We start from the raw sequence: 19418 nt of genomic DNA on the forward strand, positions 1-19418 counted from the left end.
TTTCTCCATGTTGAAATGATAGTTGACACTTGTCATCAGCTAAGCAAGCAATTAATTGACTATTTGTAAAAACACTGCTTCCATTTTGACACATATTTCCACCATCTAAATAACCCTAAATAATAAGGCGAAAAATGTATGAAAATGTACTTTGTATACTTATTTTGATTTTCATTTAATTCCTTTCTGTAATTGTGTATACTTGCTTCAACTTTTGTATTGTATTCTGGCAAAATATTTCCTTCGGGATTAATAAAGTTGATCTTATCTTATCTTATCTTAGAAAGGCTCGTCTGCTGTTTAACTGGACTGCAGCTTTTTAGCATAATTCATCTCAAACAAGCCAAATGTATTTGGTTGTTTTGGGCAGGTTAACCATTTCCTGTTGATTTGCTGTATCAGTGCATTGTGGGTTCATGTTGTTGCTGCTAACAAGCAAACAAGTTTAATGTTCCTCTGCTGTGGACCAGATGTTTAACACACACACACACACACACACACAGACAAACACACACACACATACATACATACACACACACACACATATGCAGCAGGAAAGCATTATGTATGTTGGGGCGGGAAACGTCTCTGCTATTGGTTGGCCTTCGACCAATCATATTGCCTGAGGTTAGACACTATAGAATGTTTTGCCCCCGGCTGTGACAACAGATTCAAGATCCAGCTCGTTGTGGAGTCTACAAGGCTTTCCTTCTCTCTCTTCACTTTATTTAAACCATACCGGGAACCAACTAAGTTGATCTAATCTCCTGTCAGCAGCAGATTCTCCTCTTGCAGGTGAGAAACAGTTTCTGTCTGTCCTCACGCTGAGCTTTACAGGTCTTTAGACAATGAGACTTCCTTCTTCCATCTGTACACCTACATTAACAGGCTCACTATCACAGTCGAGCCACTGAAGTACAGATCTAAGGTATTGCTGATTAACTTGGCTTTTTCTTTGTCGTGTATTTGGTAGAAGAAGTACTGAAATTGTTCATTTAATGTGCTAAAATAACAATGTAAAAATACAGAGTAAACCTAACTACACAAAAGTCAAATTTAAGCATATATTGACAGTGAAACTTACTGGACATGTGAATAGTAGAAATGCTCATTTAGAGGAAAGGTCATTTATTGATGTGTGGCCAGGCGCTTTGTATTTGTTGTCGCATCAATAATAAAAGTCCACAGAATTGGATGCAACAGTCTGAAAACAGCAGAATTTTTCTGCTGTAAAATATGTTGAAGATTTTTATTTTTGTCTCTACAAGCTATGACAAAATCATTGTGTTACTAATCTATAACAAGAGTTCATAAAGAGTTGACATTTTGAGATACACCAACATGTTTTATCTCATGTTTCATGTAAAATCTAGAGTCCAATCGTCAAATGAATGTTGTGGACTAACGTTTTACCGGACTCCACTGGATCCACTGCTTTTCAATGAGGAATACATTTATATTACATAAATGTGACATTGTGACACAATTCCACATACAACATTCAATTTCCTCAATAAAAACATAAACACTGCTTAAAGGTTAACACTGCGGTCATTTCAGTCGATCATAAGTAGCTTACTTGACCTACCTGACTAGTCCTGACTCAAGTACACTTGTGAGGTACTTTTTTTCCATTTCACGCTATTTTTTACTTACTATAATTATTTCAGAGCATTATTTACCAATTACTTTGAAGAGTCAGATTATCAATACAAAATACAATTAACATTTACATCATGATGTATTATTAGAGATTAAGCTATCCAGCAGTATAATAAGTAGTTACATTAAATGTATAATATATATTATTCTGAAATAGGTCATTGTACTTAAAATGTACTTGTAACAGAACATTTCTATACAGTGTTAAACCTAAAAGATCGGAGTTGTTCTTCCACCACTTTGAATATTTTTCTATGTTATGCCTAAAGCTGTGGGACATGGTCACTGGAGAACAAAGAGATAAAATACCAGTGAAACCTGAAACTGCCAGTAAGCTGCTGGACGTATGCAGTGTTCCACCTACTGTCTTCCTCTGTTCAAATATTTAAGTGGTCACAGTCTGTTGCACTGTACTAAAGGCCAGTTACACCGGAAAACTAAATTATTTGATTGATTGAAAATAGAGAGACGCTCTATTAAGAGTGATAAAGATTGCATTTGAAGAAAAAGTCAGGGGACCAACAAAACAAAAGAATTCAGCTTCTGGGGGCCATAAATGTACCAAAAATCACTTCAATCCACCCAACAGCAGGGGAGACATCTGACTGTGCTTGGACTGGCTTTTAACAGGCGACATAACAGGCATCATCCAAATTGGTTAACACAGCATTAGATCGGCCTTGAGATTCAACTGATTTACAAGTAACAGCTGGATCTCTGGCGAAGGGGCTCAGAGGGAAAAGAAGTACGGTGGCCCTGAAGTCAAAAGCACAACAATATGCCCACACAACCATCCAGAAAGAGTACATCACAACACTCACCATCAGTACAGATTAGCCGTTATGAAACCAAAGTTTCACAAGAAGTTCAGCTTGTTAGAGCAACACTGAGATAACACTCTCAGTGTTTATATCTATGTCATCATGTGTTATTTCTGAGGAAACATATTCGCTTTGTGTGTGTTGGCATCTTGTGGCTGTTTCCACTGATCACCTGGCTGAACAGCAGGATGAATGCAAACCAGCTAAGCAACCTCCACAACACGCATGCAAACTCAGTGCTGCACAGGATGTTGTTGTTTTATGAGTCACCTGTGAAACTGGTAATGAATGAGTGTCAGAGAGGGAGGGGAAAACATACTCCACTGCGACATTTCTGTTTGAACAGACGTGGTCTATAAAAATGTTAGAAAATCACAAATAAGGCTCATAATAATTTCTTTGTGCCCAATGTGACGACTTCAGGTGGTTTTATCCAACCAATGGCCCACAATCTAACCTGATTGACTTCTTTCTTTCTTGGGTGAAGTCTTTATGAAAATAACTGATAACACAACCAGCGATTTACAGCGTCTTTTTACAGAATTAGGTGCCAAAAACATATTCAAAGGCTCCTACTGTTACTTAAATGCAGTTGTGCATTTTAGAGCTAATAACAAAGCCTATTTAAATAATATTCCATTTAGCACAAGCTACCAAAGAAATAAATGCATGAATAGATACAAATAAAGAATGATACGTAGCTGGGAAGTGTCCCGCATGCTACCAGCGGTGTGTGATCTACTTCAGGCTTAGGAAGATTGACAGATTACCAGTACATTCCTGTGGCGAGACGCTGCCCTACAGAGTCATGTACTAATAATGCCCTCCGGCTGCTCACTGCTGCTTTGATGTTACACATGTTGTTACATAGCGGTGCACATTGTTGTAAACCAAAAAAACAAATTTAATGTGAGTGTATTAAGTTTATTAAATGGGACCTGAGCTTGTTATCTTGTCAACATACAGTAAGCGTGTTCATTCACGAAGTTAGTGCTCGAAGGGAATAAACAATAAACCTGTTTATACATTCACCATGTTAGGACAGGGTATTAGGGCCACTCCGATAAAGTCTGAATGTTTTTATTATAAAGTCAAAATGTCATGAGAATAAAATGTTAGTTGGGATGAAAGTCTTTCTTATTTATACAGTAGTCATAGTAGCAGTTTTAGTCACTAATTTGGAAGAAAACAGTCAATTTAATGTATGTAGTATAAACTGATGCCACACACAACAGCATTTACGGCCTTTGCTATTTAGCGGTGCCTGCCCCTGCCCCTAAATGGGCTTTTAAAGCACATACAACTAGTGCAAAACAATAAATATGTACAAAACAGACAGACAGAACAATAAAAGGCAAAAACTATCTGTAAGACTGTATAAAAGAGGAAGAAGAAGAAAAAAGAAGAAGCACCAGATCATTCATGACTACATGACTGCTCCCTCGTCAAAAACTGTTCCAGTGTGAGTTCGAATGATCCCAGTCAGGATCCAGGATGAGTTATGTTTACAGGAAATAAGTCTTAAATTACAAAATGTTCATTTAAATACCTGCACTTAACAGGTGAGACCAACGTGGATGTGGTGCATCTGAAGTTACCACCACCAAGCATCTCACTATCATGGACTTAAGGACACTAAAATGAAATAACTCTCATAGTATTCCTTTTATATATATATATATATATATATATATAAAGACATGACTACTTTCTCTAACTTTTTTTCTCAAAAGACTCAAACCTCACAGTTAAAACTTAAGTCTCAAAGTATTCTGACATTCGAACTGTTTTTTTTTTTTTTTTTTCCCATGACAAAAACTTTTCCTTCAGACATGGCAGGTAAATAACAGGGTGGAGATCTACAGGGTAAACTGACAGAGCGGTTCTGGAAGCTAAATCTTCAGTGCATTGTTAGTACAGTATGTCCTGTGTTGATGTAAAGCAGATGGCTGCAGGTGGGCAGATCAGTCGAGACAGGGGCTGACAGGGGATTTAGGGAGGGGCGACGTAAAGACACATGTGACTGGACATGTTAAGAGTAAGTCCTCAACGGTCCCTCTGTTTCTGTTTTAAAGCACTTGATTTAATTCATTGTTTCAGCATCATTTCAAAACAGTAACTTTGTGGACTCGAAAGGGCTTTTTCTTTTTTTTTTTATAAATGAACAATGAAACCCTGACCAAAACATTCAATCAAGCTTGACAAATGATTCAGCCACAATATTTAAAAGCAATGCAAAAATAAACGCCATGAGAATTTGTATTTGTTCATTTGGAGTGAATTTGCATTTAACCTCCCCAAACTACCTTTTTATGAATTACTTTTTGTTTCAAAAATGTGCTTAATTTGTTTTATGTTCCAACGATTCACTGCAAAAAATTCACATTTTGTGAAATTAAATTCAGCTTCATTTTCATCATCCTGTTCTCTCATGATAGCTTATATACAGAAACAGTTACTGAGATAAAGTGGTGAAAAATTATACTAAAATTGTTTTTGATCAATTAATGTCCAATTTAATCGAACGATCTTAGATTTTTTTTTCAGTTGCCATACAGCTGCTGTATAAAGTCGGTCTCAATAAAACAGGCTGCCAGCATCTTAATAGCGTGCTCTTAAACTAAAACATTTTCTCTTTCAACATCTTTTCTTTGTGCCATGAGAATTTTTGGCTTCAGTTGAAGTGAACTGAAAAGCTGCAAACACACACACACACACACACACACTTACCAGCTTGTTTAATGTATCAGTAATGCCACACATGCTGTTGCATGTTGAGACACAAACAGGCTCATTAAAATACCAGTGATGTTTCCACTCCTTGTTCTGTCTCCTCTGCAGCCACCATGAAGATAGCATCTTTTAACATCCAGAAGTTTGGAAAAAACAAAGTGTCAGACCCAGATGTCCTCAGTGTCCTGGTTAAGGTAACAATGACTTGTGTGTGCACACTGTTATGAATTGGCGCTATATAAATAAAGATTGATTGACTGTAAAAACACAAATACACAAAAACTGTAAAGGCCTTGCAACACTGTCACCTGCTCCTACTAGAATTTTGTCAGTGTTTTGTCTCTTAGTCTGATAGAAGAGAATCAATAAGAATTGATAAAGAGCCGATTTGGCCCTCAAACACTGCAGCAGATGAAACAGTTTCAAGTCCTTTTCAACATTTGTATTGTTACATATCGAATTTTGTTCTTTGTTCTTTGTCCTCCTCATTGTAACAAAATTGCTAAAGCCGTTAAGGAATGACTTACAGTGTGTGTTCCAAACCTTGTCAGATGCTAGTAGGGCTGTGTGGGCCAATCAGGACTGAGACCGTGTTTACATGAGGCGGTAAAAGCAGCCAGAGGTTTTAAGACAAAACCATCCCTCTGTCTCTCTCTCTCTGCCCCCAGATCGTGTCTCGATATGACATCATCGTGATCTTGGAGGTGGTGGACGTCAGCGGAGACTCTGTTAAAATCTTCCTGGAAGCACTCAACAAGTGAGTGCAGGCTTTGTTTCTATCTTTACCATCATCATCACCATTATTATTATTATTAAGATCAGAAAGTTACGTAAAATAATAAAAAAAGATCCCAGTGCCAACAGAGCAGTGACAATGCCGAACCATCGTCTCAGTTTAGTGTGCTAGTATACTAACATTTGGTAAATAGCACTGAACACAAAGCACAGCTGAGGCTGATGGGAATGCCAACCAAAATCTTATAAATATTAGACAATTCAAGAGTTTGACCTGATGACGCTCTTAGATGAAACATCAGAGGATCACTAGAGCGATTAGAGTTCATCCTCAGGGGAAGTGAATGTCTGAGCCAAATTTCACAGCAGCCCATCCAATAGCTGTTGAAAAGATGTTTGATCTGAAGATGATTTGGAGCTATGTAAGGAGAAAGGAGATGAACATGTCTGTCTGTCTGTCTGTCCGTCCAGATCCAACCGGACGCATCACTACACTCTGAAGATCAGCAGTCGTCTGGGCCGTACCCGTTACAAGGAGCAGTTCATGTTCCTGTACAGGTGAGTGTTCTCAGTGATTCCCCATAAAAGGGACCAACTGAGTCATAAGTAGTTCAAAGTCTGTGGAGCAGATAATTTGACACAAGCCTAAATCTTCTTGTTGGTCGAGGCTAGCTCACCTCTCACTCACACTCAGCTCTTGTAGACTAAATGGTGCATAATGATAAATAATGTGTAGCATCATCTTTCTTGAAGAACAGTGATCAGCTTGGGTCCGAGTCAGATACCATAGATTCTGATGACACGTTTTCATGGCAAAGAAAGTCAATCAAGAGGTGCTAATTGGGTTTGTGGTTAAGATGCAAGCTTTAAAAAGGGTACCAGTGCAATATGAAAGCTATGGATTCACCTGTTGAACCCAATTGGGCTCTGCAGGCTAATTCTTTTAAAACACAGCGGCCAGCAGTACACTCATCATGTATGAACATACGCACGTTGCACATCAAATTAAACAGACTCGGCTACAAGCTCATGTGAACCATTTTTACCTAAACACAATTGCAACACCAAGCAAACTAACGACCACATATGAAAATCATCATAGCGCCACGTACTGAAACATTTTTGTGGCTACCGGTATGTCGCTTCATGCTAGACACACAAACGAGGTGTCGTATGAAAGCGGAGACTTTATGACGCCATAACTATAAATTATGTCTTACCTTTATCATGATACCTTAACTTGTGGTTGTAAACATTAACTTTGGGCATGTAATTTTCGAGAGCTCCAAAATAGAGGCTAGGGCTCAACAGGTTAAGCAGGATTTTGCAAAAATACATCTGTTTGGATTTAGTGATCACAGATCATTTAGTTTGGGCCACACTGAGCCAAAGCAAATAGATGAATTCAAGCAAAATATTCTGACCCACTGTATATGGACCTCTAGCATATGGAACCAGAAATGAAGGAGTTCAGTCATAACATCTGGATAAAGATTTGTCATTTAGACATCTGATAATTTGTGTGTGTGTGTGTGTGTATAGGGATGACATGCTTGACTTGGTGGGCTCCTATCAGTTTGATGACCAGGTGACCGAGGGAGGAGACGTTTTCGCCAGAGATCCCTACATCCTGCGATTCAGATGCCTCAATACAGGTAAGAGACAAGAGAGAGAATATTTTCAGATATAAGAATCAGGAAACGGCAATAACACTTTGTCTGTTATCAACCTCTTTAGATTATGGGTAAGGCTTTGGTTTGGGGTTAGGTCTGAGTGTAATAAAATGTAATATCAGAGTTCACAGGAGGAAACAACCGCAGTGGGCTCCAAGTTAATGTGTGTGTGTGTGTGTGTGTGTGTGTGTGTGTGCCCACCACAGTGCTGAAGGACCTAGTGATGATCCCGGTACACACCAAACCAGAGGACTCTGAGAAAGAGCTGGACGAGCTCTATGACGTATTCCAGCACGTCAAGCAGAAGTGGAGGACTGATGTGAGGACGTGACAGCATCAGTACACTGACAGCATCAGTACACTGACAGCATCAGTACACTGACAGCATCAGTACACTGACATCATCAGTACACTGACAGCATCAGTACACTGACAGCATCACTAGTTACCAAGTGATTATAGAGGTAGACAGAAAGCTCAAACAGCGGTGAAAGTGCATAAATGGTTAAAATAGCGACAAACAGTTGAAATAGTGAGTGAGTGGGTAAATGCTGAAACGGCTCATGGACCAATGCTTGAAATTACTAAAAGTAATCAATAAATTGTGGAAATATATAATTAAAAGCAATGGAAATATGATTGTAAATTGGGTAAGTGATCAAAATAGCTAAAAGATGCAACAGATGCAATCTTATATATCTAAACACGGAAAGTTCAACCCAATAACTCCATTCCAATTTTATGTAATGAACAGTGTGCTTCATCCGACAGAAAGGTCTGGAAACAGCAAGAACATGTAATCAAAAGAACTATCCAACAGTATAAAAAAGAGTTGATGTTGTTGATGTTGATGTGCTGATGCTCTGCCACCTCTTCGCTCTAGAACGTCATGATCCTGGGCGACTTCAATGCGGACGGCACGTACGTCTCCAAAAAGGACATGAAGAGCATCCGTATCCGCAGCGACAAGAACTTCCACTGGCTGATTGGAGACGATGTTGACACCACTGCGAGCAACCGAAACGACCACACATACGACAGGTAGCACACACACGCGCCAGCAGTGGAAAAGAGAATATAGAAAATGGAGTCTTTCCATATGAAAGTAGAACCAGTAGCATAGTGTGAGCATCTCAAGAGTAACACGAGTAAAAACACATCCTGTACGTCTGCGCTCAGGATTGTGGTTTACGGGGACGACATGCTCCAGGCTGTGGTACCGAACTCTGCCAAACCCTTCAACTTCCAGAAGGCATATGGACTCAGCGAGGAGAAGGTGTGTTGTTGTTTTCACTCTACTATTTCACTATCTTCACTCTAAATGGGTCAGATATTGAAAACTGACAGCAGCTCCTGTCACCTGATCAATAACTGTTGTTGTTTCTCAGGCTCTGAAAGTGAGCGACCATTACCCCGTGGAGGTGGAGATGAAGTCCTTGACTAACTCAACACATGAAGACGACGGTAACTAAAACAATTATACTTCCAAACTTATTATGGACTTCAACTGAATTTCATCACTGATAGATATTTGGAAAAACACCAAGTCATAATTTTAAGATAAGCTCTCAGAGCTCTGCCCCTTTTAGTTCCAGTGATTTAAAAATAGTAATTCCACATTTTGAGGGGGTTATGCGTTGGACTATTTCCAACCCATCGTGACATAGCTCCAGGACTCATTGGATGGTGTTTTTTTTTTTTTTTGCTCTGCAGGTGTGGAGCAGCAGCAGCCTCAGTCGGTGCCTCGCAGACTCGTGGCCGTGGACGAGGACCTGCTGGAGCTGAAGAGGGAAAACCTGATGCTGGAGAGGGAGAAGCTCAGCATGGAGATCCAGATCCTCCGGATGAAGATGGCCAAGATAGACCGCGGAGGTGGTGTTTAAACCGTGGATCTGTCCACAACACTCAGCAGAATAAACTAAGCCCTTTACCTACAGTAACAAGTGTTCAACTTGACCGTCGCACTAGACCCCAGCTGCTCACTGGACACTGTAGATGTTCTGGGTTCACAACGCTGTACCTCTGGCGCCATCCTTGATTACTGCCTCTTGTCTGATTCTCTAGATGAGCGCTCATATCCCCAACTGACATGAACTGGCTGTTTCAGCTAGTCTTGTCTTATGACTGAATCATTGTATCACATTGTCACACGAAGTGAAATAAAGGATACCAGGTTTGGGCCTGGTTGGAGTTTATTCTATCAGTATCTTTTTTAAGAATGTGTTGAATCTATGAGTTGCATCTTCTTTTAAAGGGGAAATCTGATGTTACTTCAGTTTTTTAATTAACAATGGAATGATTGATTTTCAGTTTAGTGTCACAGCAGAGAAATGCTTTGGTTTTACTCCTCTGTCCTCACTGTCCATGTGGACGCACAGCTGCTGTGCACTGAACTAAGCACTTTCAGTAAAGAACAAAGACAGCGGTCATCTCTCAGAGAACTCAGAAATCACAGGAGAACAAATTATAAGTAAATATTTTTTCAGTTAGTGAAAAAGTGTTGATTGTATACAGTTGTTAAAGTGGTTTAACAAATACTGGGTTGCAATTAACTTTGTTGCATTGTGCTTCATGTCAGGAAGAAACTAGTTCAACATAACTAGCTTTAAACAACACATTTTACACTCAAGTCTAATGAGTCTGCAAATACAACTGTTGACTGACAGTAGACAGAAGTTGTTGGTCACACAAATCTGTTTTTTAAATTAAGGATGTAAATGGCGATTATGTCCTGGTTATTCCCAACTAGAGGTGTTGTTACTGAAGCTGTGTCATGTGTCACTGCTAATAAAAAGCTGCAGTTTCAAGTTACTGAATTAATGAGGCCTAAAAAATAAACAACAAATGTGAATTTAAAGTTTGATCGTTCTTGACTGATTGAAATAACAAGCATTACTTACAAAAACTTTATTAGTATCTCCCTGTTTACATTACAACAAAAATCAGAAGACAGACGGGGGTAATTTGTGTTTCTGAAGTTTCACATGGCCACAAACCAAAACACTGTGGAGATCAGGATTCTTTCACACTTTCCATTTCTTCAGTGTGGTTGACAACAAACAACACAGTGTGAACACTCTAATTACGTGCCAATAGGGACTTAGGGGGTGTGTACCGGGCCTGACAGGCAACAGATACTCCGGGCCTTGAAATCTGCAAAATCACTGAAATTGCTTTCTGTACATTTTCTCTGGTGGAGAGGGTCAACACCAGGGCGGGTTTTAAGTTTGACGCCGTTCATGTTTAAGAGAGAAAAATGAACTGGAGTCTTCTCAGTGAACATACACACATCGCAGACGCAGGAAGCGAAGCCGGGGAATAGTCAAACTGTCTTCAGATTCAGATTTTACTTCTTGCCTGATTTCTTGATGCCACTGCCGCCTGGAGGTTAAAAAAAAAAAAGACAGGAACCATAAGTGTCAAAGAAAACCTCTAATCGGACCAATACTTTGTTTTTAAGTGTGTACATTTCAAGAGTTGTCAATATGTTAGTAACTGAAGGTCAGATTGTAAATGAAGGTAGGGGGTGGTCTTAATACAGTACTCACTCGCCTATATGTTCGTGTAGTTTCTTGTCGCTGTAAAGGTGTAGATATATTCCACACCGGAAACGGTTATGTTGATATGACAATCGATGTCTGCATACACTTTTGCAGGCATCCTTTGCGGATATGGGCAGATGATTTAAAAATTCACATCACACGCGCCACAGTGGCTATTTTGGAAACGGAAAATGTCATTTGCACTGCATCACCCATGTTCAATCAGTAGCAGCACGCCACTGCTGCAGAATTATGTGCCCCCCCCCCCTGCTAAAATCTGAGTGAGTGTCAGAAAAGTGACTGTGTGAGCGAGTGGGGCCAAGGAAAAGGTTAGCGGTAAGTGTTCAGTCAGGCAGTAAATATGCAGTATGAGCTACAGTGTGTCAGTTAATGAATGCTGCGGCTTCTCAAGACCCAAAAAAAGTCTTGTTGTGTCACCAACAGCAGGAGAAGTGAAGGATGTTAGCCTAAGCAAACATCTCCCTGCACCTCCGACTGTGGTCTGTCAGCTAGGCAGGCTCATTGATTACAGTGGAGGGGCCCTGCCGCACGGTCCACATACGTTACGTGTTCAATGTAGCCTGCCTGTAAGAGTAACATTCCATCTTTTGGCTGCTATGTTACATAACCAAAATAAACAGGAAGTAGCATTAATGAATTCATATAGCTACATGCTCCTTCTGCAGAATTAAGAGATGCAAACTAGTCACCTTTTAAGGAGATGTTTTTGGGGGGATTTGTGTGTATAAGAGTTACATACTTCCTTTTATTTTAATTTGCAATGAGTCAAAACTACTTTTTTAAAAGACTGGCTGAGCTGTTTGTTATACGCAGCTTTGTCCCTGTTCAGTTTATCAGAGAGGAATTTAATGATTTATAAAAATATCATTTTTACCAGAATATGAGAATCCCTGAATGTCAGTTTAAAGTGTAATGCTGGGAATATTCTAGAATATTCTAACAGTCACGAACCCCCATGTAAAGACATAAACTAACAATGATTGATCTGAATAGCTAGAGTATTGTTTTTGGAGCTAAAGCTGATTACTGTTATTCTTCTCTTCCATAAAGCTCCATTGTTCTCCAAAATGTTAAACTCACATAAGTGAGCCCTACTGTTGCACAGGGTGACATGTTACTTCATTGCAATGAACCTGAGCATTGTGCGCACGCATTTCAATTTTTGATATTAATGTCAACAGATTCCCTCCGTTCATTACTGTGCACAAATGTACTGAGACGCCTCGGGAGCCCTTTTGGTACTGGCAATTCCATCCTAGGGTAAATATTGATTTGAAAGAATCTTTGTCCTGGTAGTCGTGTGTTGGTTTCTTACTGGGCCAAAACACAAGCTAACCACCACACGGCCACCAGGACCAAGATAACCGCTTCATGTGTTTAAGTCAGACCGCTGAAGCCTCACGTTGGCTATATGGAACGATATTCTTGCATGATTCTTGCACTGAGTGAGGACTGTGGACTTTGACAGCTCTCTTTTAAAGCCATTACACTGGAAAACATCTCCTCACTGTGACTGCTGCTCTCTCTCACAATGAACGAAAGAACAGAAAGATGTTCAGTAGAGAGCAACAGTAAGGAGAAACACAATTGGGCTATGGAAACATCCATTTAGTGCTGCAGGGGTTCTAATAACGGGCAGCAATGTGACGCTGCACTAGACGATGTATCAGCAGAACCCCAGTTAAATCCTTGCACCACTCATGACCATAAACCGAGCTCTTTCAATGTTAATATGAAATGTGATTAATGTTTGAGGATTGACTTGGGAGGGGAAAAAAAATCCAAAACATTTCTTTCTAGGGCCACATACATGTCATATACAACACGGCTGTTTTTCCGGTCTTACCTAGAGGTCCTTTAGCAGCTTTGGCCTTCAATGCATCAATGGCCTTCTGTTCATCCTTTTGCTTCTGCTTAAAGGCCATCTCATCCTGCAGGCACACAGACAGATAACAATCCTTTGATTAAACTCTTCCCATGATATCACTTATGTCTTATGTTCCTCTTCAGTTCCAGCTGCAACTAACATTAATTCTGGTCGATATATGAATATATATTTTTTATTTATTTAAGTGAAAAACAGCTTTGCAGTGTTTAAAAGGAAGAGAAATGAGTGCACAAAGCATTGACTTGGACAAATGTTCATTGTATGAAGAACATATGGATATTAGCTTTATTGTCACGCCTCAAGTTACATGTGAATGAAAAGAATGTTTATATCGACAGAAATTCAAAATAATCGTGTGGTGTGATGGGACAGAAGGACAGAAGGACACACTTACGTCATCCATTTCCTTGGCCTGTTTCTTGGGCGCCTTCAGCGGTTTCTTTTTGCCTCCTGGGGACAATAATTGAATGGATATTGTAACAGCTCTACTGGTAATAACGACCAGGGCACCACGCTCCTTTGACAAACCTGACTGTTTACTTTGCTTATCAGAAAATGTTGCTTTACTGGTAGCAGCAACATGACTTCTAAGTAGCTGCACCAAGAAGCCTACGGTACCGCTACAATGCAAATATTTAAACATTAGCTTAAATGTTGACAACACATTAAAATAGAATAGATTGTGTTTAGCTAAATTATGTATTTCATGTGATTAAACTTCATCCCGAACGTCCCAGACAATTGCAGTTATTCGTACGTGGTTTACATGTTACAGGTTACATGGCATATCTTGTGTATTTCCGGGCATAAAATAAAGTATTCAGCGTTAAGAAGCACGAGTTTAATGCAGTTTGGCTGCTCAAGAGGACGTAATCGGACTGGCGCTCTCTTTAGCAGCCGTTAGCAGGCTAATCTAATCGACGCAGCGAAACACGCTACGATGGATTTTGTTACATTGTCAAATATGAACCTTTCATGATGGCCGAGACTTTCAGCTGACCATGAAATGAAACAACAGCTCACCTTCTCTGCCGGACATGCTTAAAACTCGTCACAGTGGATTAAAAGGAAGAAATAGATGTATTTTTTGTCGCAAATAAAGCCGGTTGTCGATCCAATCCGCGCTGTTAGGACCCCAGTAAACTGTGACCCGGAAGTAGTATTACCGTTATGTGCCCGAGCGAAAATCATCTGACACACCATTTGTCACCAAGATGCTAACAAGTTAGCCAAAAGAAACTTAATCCGTGTGACAAGTATGCTTTGGCAACATTGAAGAAAGCAGGTATATTTATTTTGATACTTTTTCTCTATCATTTAACCTATTAAAAGATTGCACCGACTTTGTACACTACTAAAAAGCCATGTTACCGGTAACTGTTAGCAACGTGAAGCTAAAAGGCAGTTAGCTGGTTATGAATGAAGCAGGAGAGGGGACAGAGCACTCAGCTAACCGTGGAGAAAATATATGTTAAGCTAATGTCACGAACAAACTTCCCCTTCCTCCTTTCCTGTCCTTTCTGTCCGGTTATTGATGTTAAGTATCAGTCTGTTGTATGTTGGCACTATGACGAGGACAGACAAATCATCAAGGTACAGAGTCCATATTAGTCATGTTTTTGTTCACCAGCTGGTAGATTTAGATTGGATTTAGATTTAGATGCGGTTCTGAAGTCGGCCAATTATTAAATGTCTTGTCTAAATGTGTTTTTGTTATAAGTTATCACACTCGGTACAATTGAGCAACAGAGTAAGGTTCCTCTTAATTGCTTACATCATGGTGTCGCTAGATTGAGATTATAATGTCTATGGTCTGTTTCTTTTCATCAAGACATAATTTAACATGTGAAACTATTTACTGCCACATGGGACAGTAAAACTATTCTCTGGAATCTGTTTTCATTCATTCATTCAGTCAGTCAGTTTGTTGTTATTCAATAAATTATTAAATCAATGCCAAGAATTATATAATTAGCATTAATGCTGATATTGATTCAAATATGAATATACAGGCATTTGTTGCAGTAACTTTGTTTTTTAAGTATAAATCAGAGCCTGACTAATAAGTTGGTAGGGCAGATAGTCTCACTCAATAATGAGTGGACAGAGCCTAAATGTCTTAATAATGAGTACCATCAAGTTCGGAGTACTCACATTTGAAATTTAATCTAGCTGGATTGCTGAGATTGTATCAGAAATATTTTAAGAAGCTGGACCCAATTCAGTCGTCAGATCCCGATCCGAAATGGAATGCCTTGAACTTCTGCAACATGTATAACTGATCATCTAATTTATTTCTTTACAGGTGCCTTTTCCAGTGTTGGATCTGTAGCTGTAGTGAAAGTGAAGCTCTGACGGTTCACAAGCTGCACTTCTGACTGCTGCCTTTCTAAATGAGGTATGTGGACCATAGGCGGGGGAGACCGTAGCTTTTTGGATGCTTCTACATAAAAGATAGCACACAGAGGATGATGATTAACAGTATCTTCGCTGTGACAGGTACAGAGAAGCTCAGATCTGTCTCTGGGCTCATGGCTCGTGCTGTCTGTCCCGCCTGTCCCTGCCTAGCAGAATCACTCAGGTCCGAACCTACAGTGCTCATCATCAGCTTAGCCCCCCTCCACCCACTAACCCCGGCCCTCCCAATGGGAAGGGTGGAGCTGAGGTGGTAAAGGAGCGTGCCCTGGCTGCCCTACAGGTACAAGAAATCCCTCCTCTGACAACTTTCCAGGTCATAGACGTCACTGCCAACATGTTGACTACCACTGACTTCTCTCCATCCTCCAGCATGCAGGGGAGTTGGGGCGACAGTGGGGTCAGAGGTCGGCTCAGACGGCCACCACCACAGTCAACTACTGGTGGGAGAGATATGAGGAGTTTGTCGGGCTCAATGAGCTCAGAGTGGCCCAGACCAAGGTCACTGAGGTCAGTAACACGCAGGAAACCTTGGAAATCCAGGATGATGTGTGAGCATGTTAATAGTCAGTGAAAACGCCAAATGATCTGAAGACTCTTAGTTGTCCATGAATCATTGCTACTCTCCAACAAGTCACAGAGAACAACTGATGTACACCGAGAAAGATTGTGAGTTTCAGATGTGTGTTTTTCCAGGCTGAGGCAGCGTTTATGGTGGCCAGAGGGATGGTGCGCGAGGCTCATGCTAGCCTGGAGGCCCTGCAGGTCAGACTGAAGGAGGTCAGAGACCGACTGGACAGAGTCTCCAGGGAGGAAGCTCACTACCTGGAGCTGGCCACGCTGGAGCACAGACTGCTGCAGGTTAGCTGAGGCAATTGAAAATGTGCATAAACATCGGACGGGGGAGACGGATATACAGTAACTGCTGTTTCAGCCTTACAATGACCAGCAGATGTCCATTCAAAGCTCTGAAGAAAGTCCATTTGCAAAACAAACAAAAATGCACTAAAACGATTCATTAATCACTAATGATATAGGAAATATTAGTCCTGTCAGAGAGATCTGTTCAGTAATGTACCTGTTCATAGTTAACTGAAGTTAATTTGTAGTGAACCACCCTTGCGATCTCTCCTGACCGCAGGAGGAGCGTCGTCTCCGCACAGCGTATGAGAACGCCGAGGGTGCGGAAAGGGAGAAGTTCGCCTTGTTCTCAGCGGCTGTCAGGGAGAGCCACGAGAAGGAGAGGACGAGAGCGGAACGCACCAAGAACTGGTCCGTCATCGGCTCGGTGCTCGGAGCCCTGATCGGGGTCATGGGATCGACGTACGTCAACCGCGTCCGCCTGCAGGTGAGGAGCGGTGATGACGGCAGGTGGATTACTTCACGAATTGTGTCAGCACTAATTGAAACATTTTCAACCACTATATTGAGAAAAAATGTCTTGTTTGCACTCAGTGGTCAGATTGGGCCTAGAGACTGTTAGGATTTATTGACATGTTGGCTTGAATTGTGGATTGTTGTTTTTATTTTAATAATTTAGTTTTTTAATATTTGCAATAAGTTCTTTTTAGCAGCAGACCACCTGGATGTTGGTCTGTTACCTTCCTGTTGTCAGGTTGTCCAGTATTTTGGTTGATGACCACTGTGTGTGGTGCTAATTAGCAAATGTAGTTATGCTAACACATTATACCCACTAAACATCATATGCTGATATTAGCATTTAGCCCAAAGCACAGCGGTGCACAAGTCCAGCCTTACAGAGCTGCTTTTTTTCCCTTTTCCCTCAAATCACACATACCTCTCTGTTCTGATTTTCCCCATGTGCTGTATATTTTACCGCTATCAGCACATCACCAGGACGCCAATGTGCATTTGGTCTTATTTCAGCTGATACAGCCTCACCTCTCTCACCTGTAGGAGCTGAAGAGTCTGCTGCTGGAAGCCCAGAAAGGTCCAGAGAGCCTGCAGGAAGCCCTCAAAGTCCAGGCGGGAAACCATCACTCCCAGCAGGACGAGCTCCGAGGGCTCATCGACAGCCTCAGGGTCACTCTGAGTGACGCTTTCTCACAAAGGGACCCTCAGGACAAAAGAGGTCGGACCCGAGACTCGCCCACGGTGCCTCTTTCGGCCTTAAAAGACCTCCAGATTAGCAGCCAAAAGACAGAGTCCCTCCTGGAGTCCATGCCACCACAACTGGTCCAACTGGAGCAGGGTCTTGGTAGAGTTGAGGATGACTTGTCGGTGGTGAGGAAGCTGCTGGAGACCAGACCACAGGCTGAAGCACAGGCTGGTCAGCTGCACTTAGCAACGCCAGAGAGGGCAGAGAGAGGGGACCAGTGGGAGTCTGAGGCGGTGGTGAGGTGTCTGGAGGAGACCCAAAGGACACTGGGAGAACGAATCAGGACCAGCACTTTTTATAATGCTGTATTTACCTACACAGCCACCGCTGTTACCATCTCTGCTGTCTACCTGCTGCTCAGAGGAGCTGGTTAGACATGATACCTCCATGTTCACATGCACTCTAACACTGTCAGACACTGGGAGGAATTATCTCAATTAGTTGGTTGGAAGTAACACAGTTCCCTTTAATAAACATGGTACAGGTTTTGATTTGGGAGTATCATCTACTATTGCTGCTTATTGAACTGCTGAAACTGAGAGTGACTTTGCTTTCTTCTAAATATTTTTAATTCTGTGATCTAAAGGTAACATGTAACAGAAGCTTAGTCCCAATTCACCTGTGTTTTTCATTTACTGTCCACCATGTTTTTTTTTCCCCCCTAAATGTCAAACATGATAATCAGGTTTGTCGAAACTGACACTATAGTTCTAAAGGACCCACCTTAATATTGTTGTGAGGAAACTATGAGGCCTTTGGTAAGCAGCAGGTTCCTGCTTTGCCTGCGTAGAAATCCAAAATGCAAAAAAATTCAATTCATGATATAAAACAGAAACCACGATATGTTTGGCTTTTTTTTTTTTTTCCTTCTCCTCTTTTCCTACATCTCAGAAGCCTCCCGGTTGAGTATTCTGACTTTTAATTTTCAGAAAGAATGCATTTTTCCTGATAAAAATTCAGAGCTCCAGATTTTGCTGAATGTGGAGAGCAGCAGCATCTTAATACCTAAAGGTTGAGCTAAACCTTGTGCTTTGTAAAAAATGTCATGGTTATTGGCCAAACAACCACTTCTGAATCACATCCAGTCAGCAGAGGACTGAGACATAATTGAGCCTTCGATTATCTGATCAGAACGTGATGATATAATTGACGGGTATGTGCGGCCAAGCTAGTCCATTGCCAAGTGAGTTTCGAACTGTGGTAACTTCATTCAGTCTTGTCCTCTTCAGCCTCCTCCACAGTTAACCAGCCTCACCTCAGAGGGACCACGTCTTGATCCCACCTCTGGGATTCGTGTCCAGTCCTCTCCGAGCTAAAACGGCACCATACTCGGACAAAAGACACATCAGAGTTGCACTTGATTTTTGCTTCCAGACGTTGGAAGGACCTATGGCATGTTAATTTATATTTGATGGTTTATCTCACATGAATGGTGCACTAGATCAGTATAAACACATGAAGGAGTAGTAAATGAACTGTGACTTTTCAGTAATGTAAGGAAGCATTGTTATGTGTGTTGACAAAATAAAACTGACCAAATTATATTTCTTTTTAAAAAGACGGCCTTTACCTGCCTTTAATCACTGCAGTCCTCACTGTTCTTTAGATAAAAATCTAGAATAAAACACCCAAAAGCTAACTATATGACAAAATGTAGAGTAATGTTAATAAAGTTTTACAAAGCCTGCTCCCTGCAGTGGAATTCCATTTGAATCTCCTCCAGTACTTGAATGTGTTGTGTGTTTTCATGCTGATGTTGGGCTGTTCCTCATGGCCGATCACCACTAATGTATTAAACTGTTTGTTCTG

At 40.9% G+C, this 19418-nt stretch overlaps 3 protein-coding genes across 3 annotated transcripts; 2 read left to right on the plus strand and 1 right to left on the minus strand.

The window, feature by feature from the left end:
• The first annotated feature begins 682 nt into the window (after window positions 1–682).
• Window positions 683–9819, plus strand: dnase1l4.1 (deoxyribonuclease 1 like 4, tandem duplicate 1). The gene is made up of 10 exons (XM_070849888.1): window positions 683–795; window positions 5325–5410; window positions 5885–5973; window positions 6423–6509; window positions 7494–7606; window positions 7831–7943; window positions 8508–8665; window positions 8804–8900; window positions 9013–9088; window positions 9338–9819. Exons 2-10 carry the CDS (start codon window positions 5330–5332, stop codon window positions 9505–9507), a joined length of 984 nt encoding a protein of 327 aa, XP_070705989.1. The 5' UTR covers window positions 683–795; window positions 5325–5329; the 3' UTR covers window positions 9508–9819.
• Window positions 9820–10516: 697 nt separating this feature from the next.
• tma7 (translation machinery associated 7 homolog) lies at window positions 10517–14215 on the minus strand. The gene is made up of 4 exons (XM_070849898.1): window positions 14099–14215; window positions 13470–13525; window positions 13034–13118; window positions 10517–11005 (listed from the first exon to the last, which is right to left on the minus strand). The coding sequence occupies exons 1-4, from the start codon at window positions 14112–14114 to the stop codon at window positions 10971–10973; spliced, it is 192 nt and encodes a 63-aa protein (XP_070705999.1). The 5' UTR covers window positions 14115–14215; the 3' UTR covers window positions 10517–10970.
• A 75-nt stretch (window positions 14216–14290) lies between these two features.
• Window positions 14291–18220, plus strand: ccdc51 (coiled-coil domain containing 51). The gene is made up of 7 exons (XM_070846800.1): window positions 14291–14360; window positions 15381–15473; window positions 15575–15773; window positions 15863–16000; window positions 16187–16351; window positions 16632–16838; window positions 17408–18220. Exons 2-7 carry the CDS (start codon window positions 15469–15471, stop codon window positions 17981–17983), a joined length of 1290 nt encoding a protein of 429 aa, XP_070702901.1. The 5' UTR covers window positions 14291–14360; window positions 15381–15468; the 3' UTR covers window positions 17984–18220.
• Window positions 18221–19418: the final 1198 nt, after the last annotated feature.

The sequence above is a fragment of the Pempheris klunzingeri genome, chromosome 2 (assembly GCF_042242105.1).
Source record: "Pempheris klunzingeri isolate RE-2024b chromosome 2, fPemKlu1.hap1, whole genome shotgun sequence".
In the NCBI taxonomy this organism is placed as follows: Eukaryota; Metazoa; Chordata; class Actinopteri; order Acropomatiformes; family Pempheridae; genus Pempheris; species Pempheris klunzingeri.

Bases quoted from the DNA above. Each gene is read 5' to 3' on its own strand.
- dnase1l4.1 (XM_070849888.1), top strand. From the start codon at position 5,330: ATGAAGATAGCATCTTTTAACATCCAGAAGTTTGGAAAAAACAAAGTG. The intron at 7,944-8,507 runs GTGAGGACGTGA...TCTTCGCTCTAG, and splicing joins AGCAGAAGTGGAGGACTGAT to AACGTCATGATCCTGGGCGA. The intron at 8,901-9,012 runs GTGTGTTGTTGT...GTTGTTTCTCAG, and splicing joins ATGGACTCAGCGAGGAGAAG to GCTCTGAAAGTGAGCGACCA.
- tma7 (XM_070849898.1), bottom strand. The intron at 13,119-13,469 runs GTAAGTGTGTCC...GTGTGCCTGCAG, and splicing joins AGGCCAAGGAAATGGATGAC to GATGAGATGGCCTTTAAGCA. The intron at 11,006-13,033 runs GTAAGACCGGAA...TTTAACCTCCAG, and splicing joins AGCTGCTAAAGGACCTCTAG to GCGGCAGTGGCATCAAGAAA.
- ccdc51 (XM_070846800.1), top strand. The intron at 15,774-15,862 runs GTACAAGAAATC...TCCATCCTCCAG, and splicing joins GTGCCCTGGCTGCCCTACAG to CATGCAGGGGAGTTGGGGCG. The intron at 16,839-17,407 runs GTGAGGAGCGGT...TCTCACCTGTAG, and splicing joins TCAACCGCGTCCGCCTGCAG to GAGCTGAAGAGTCTGCTGCT.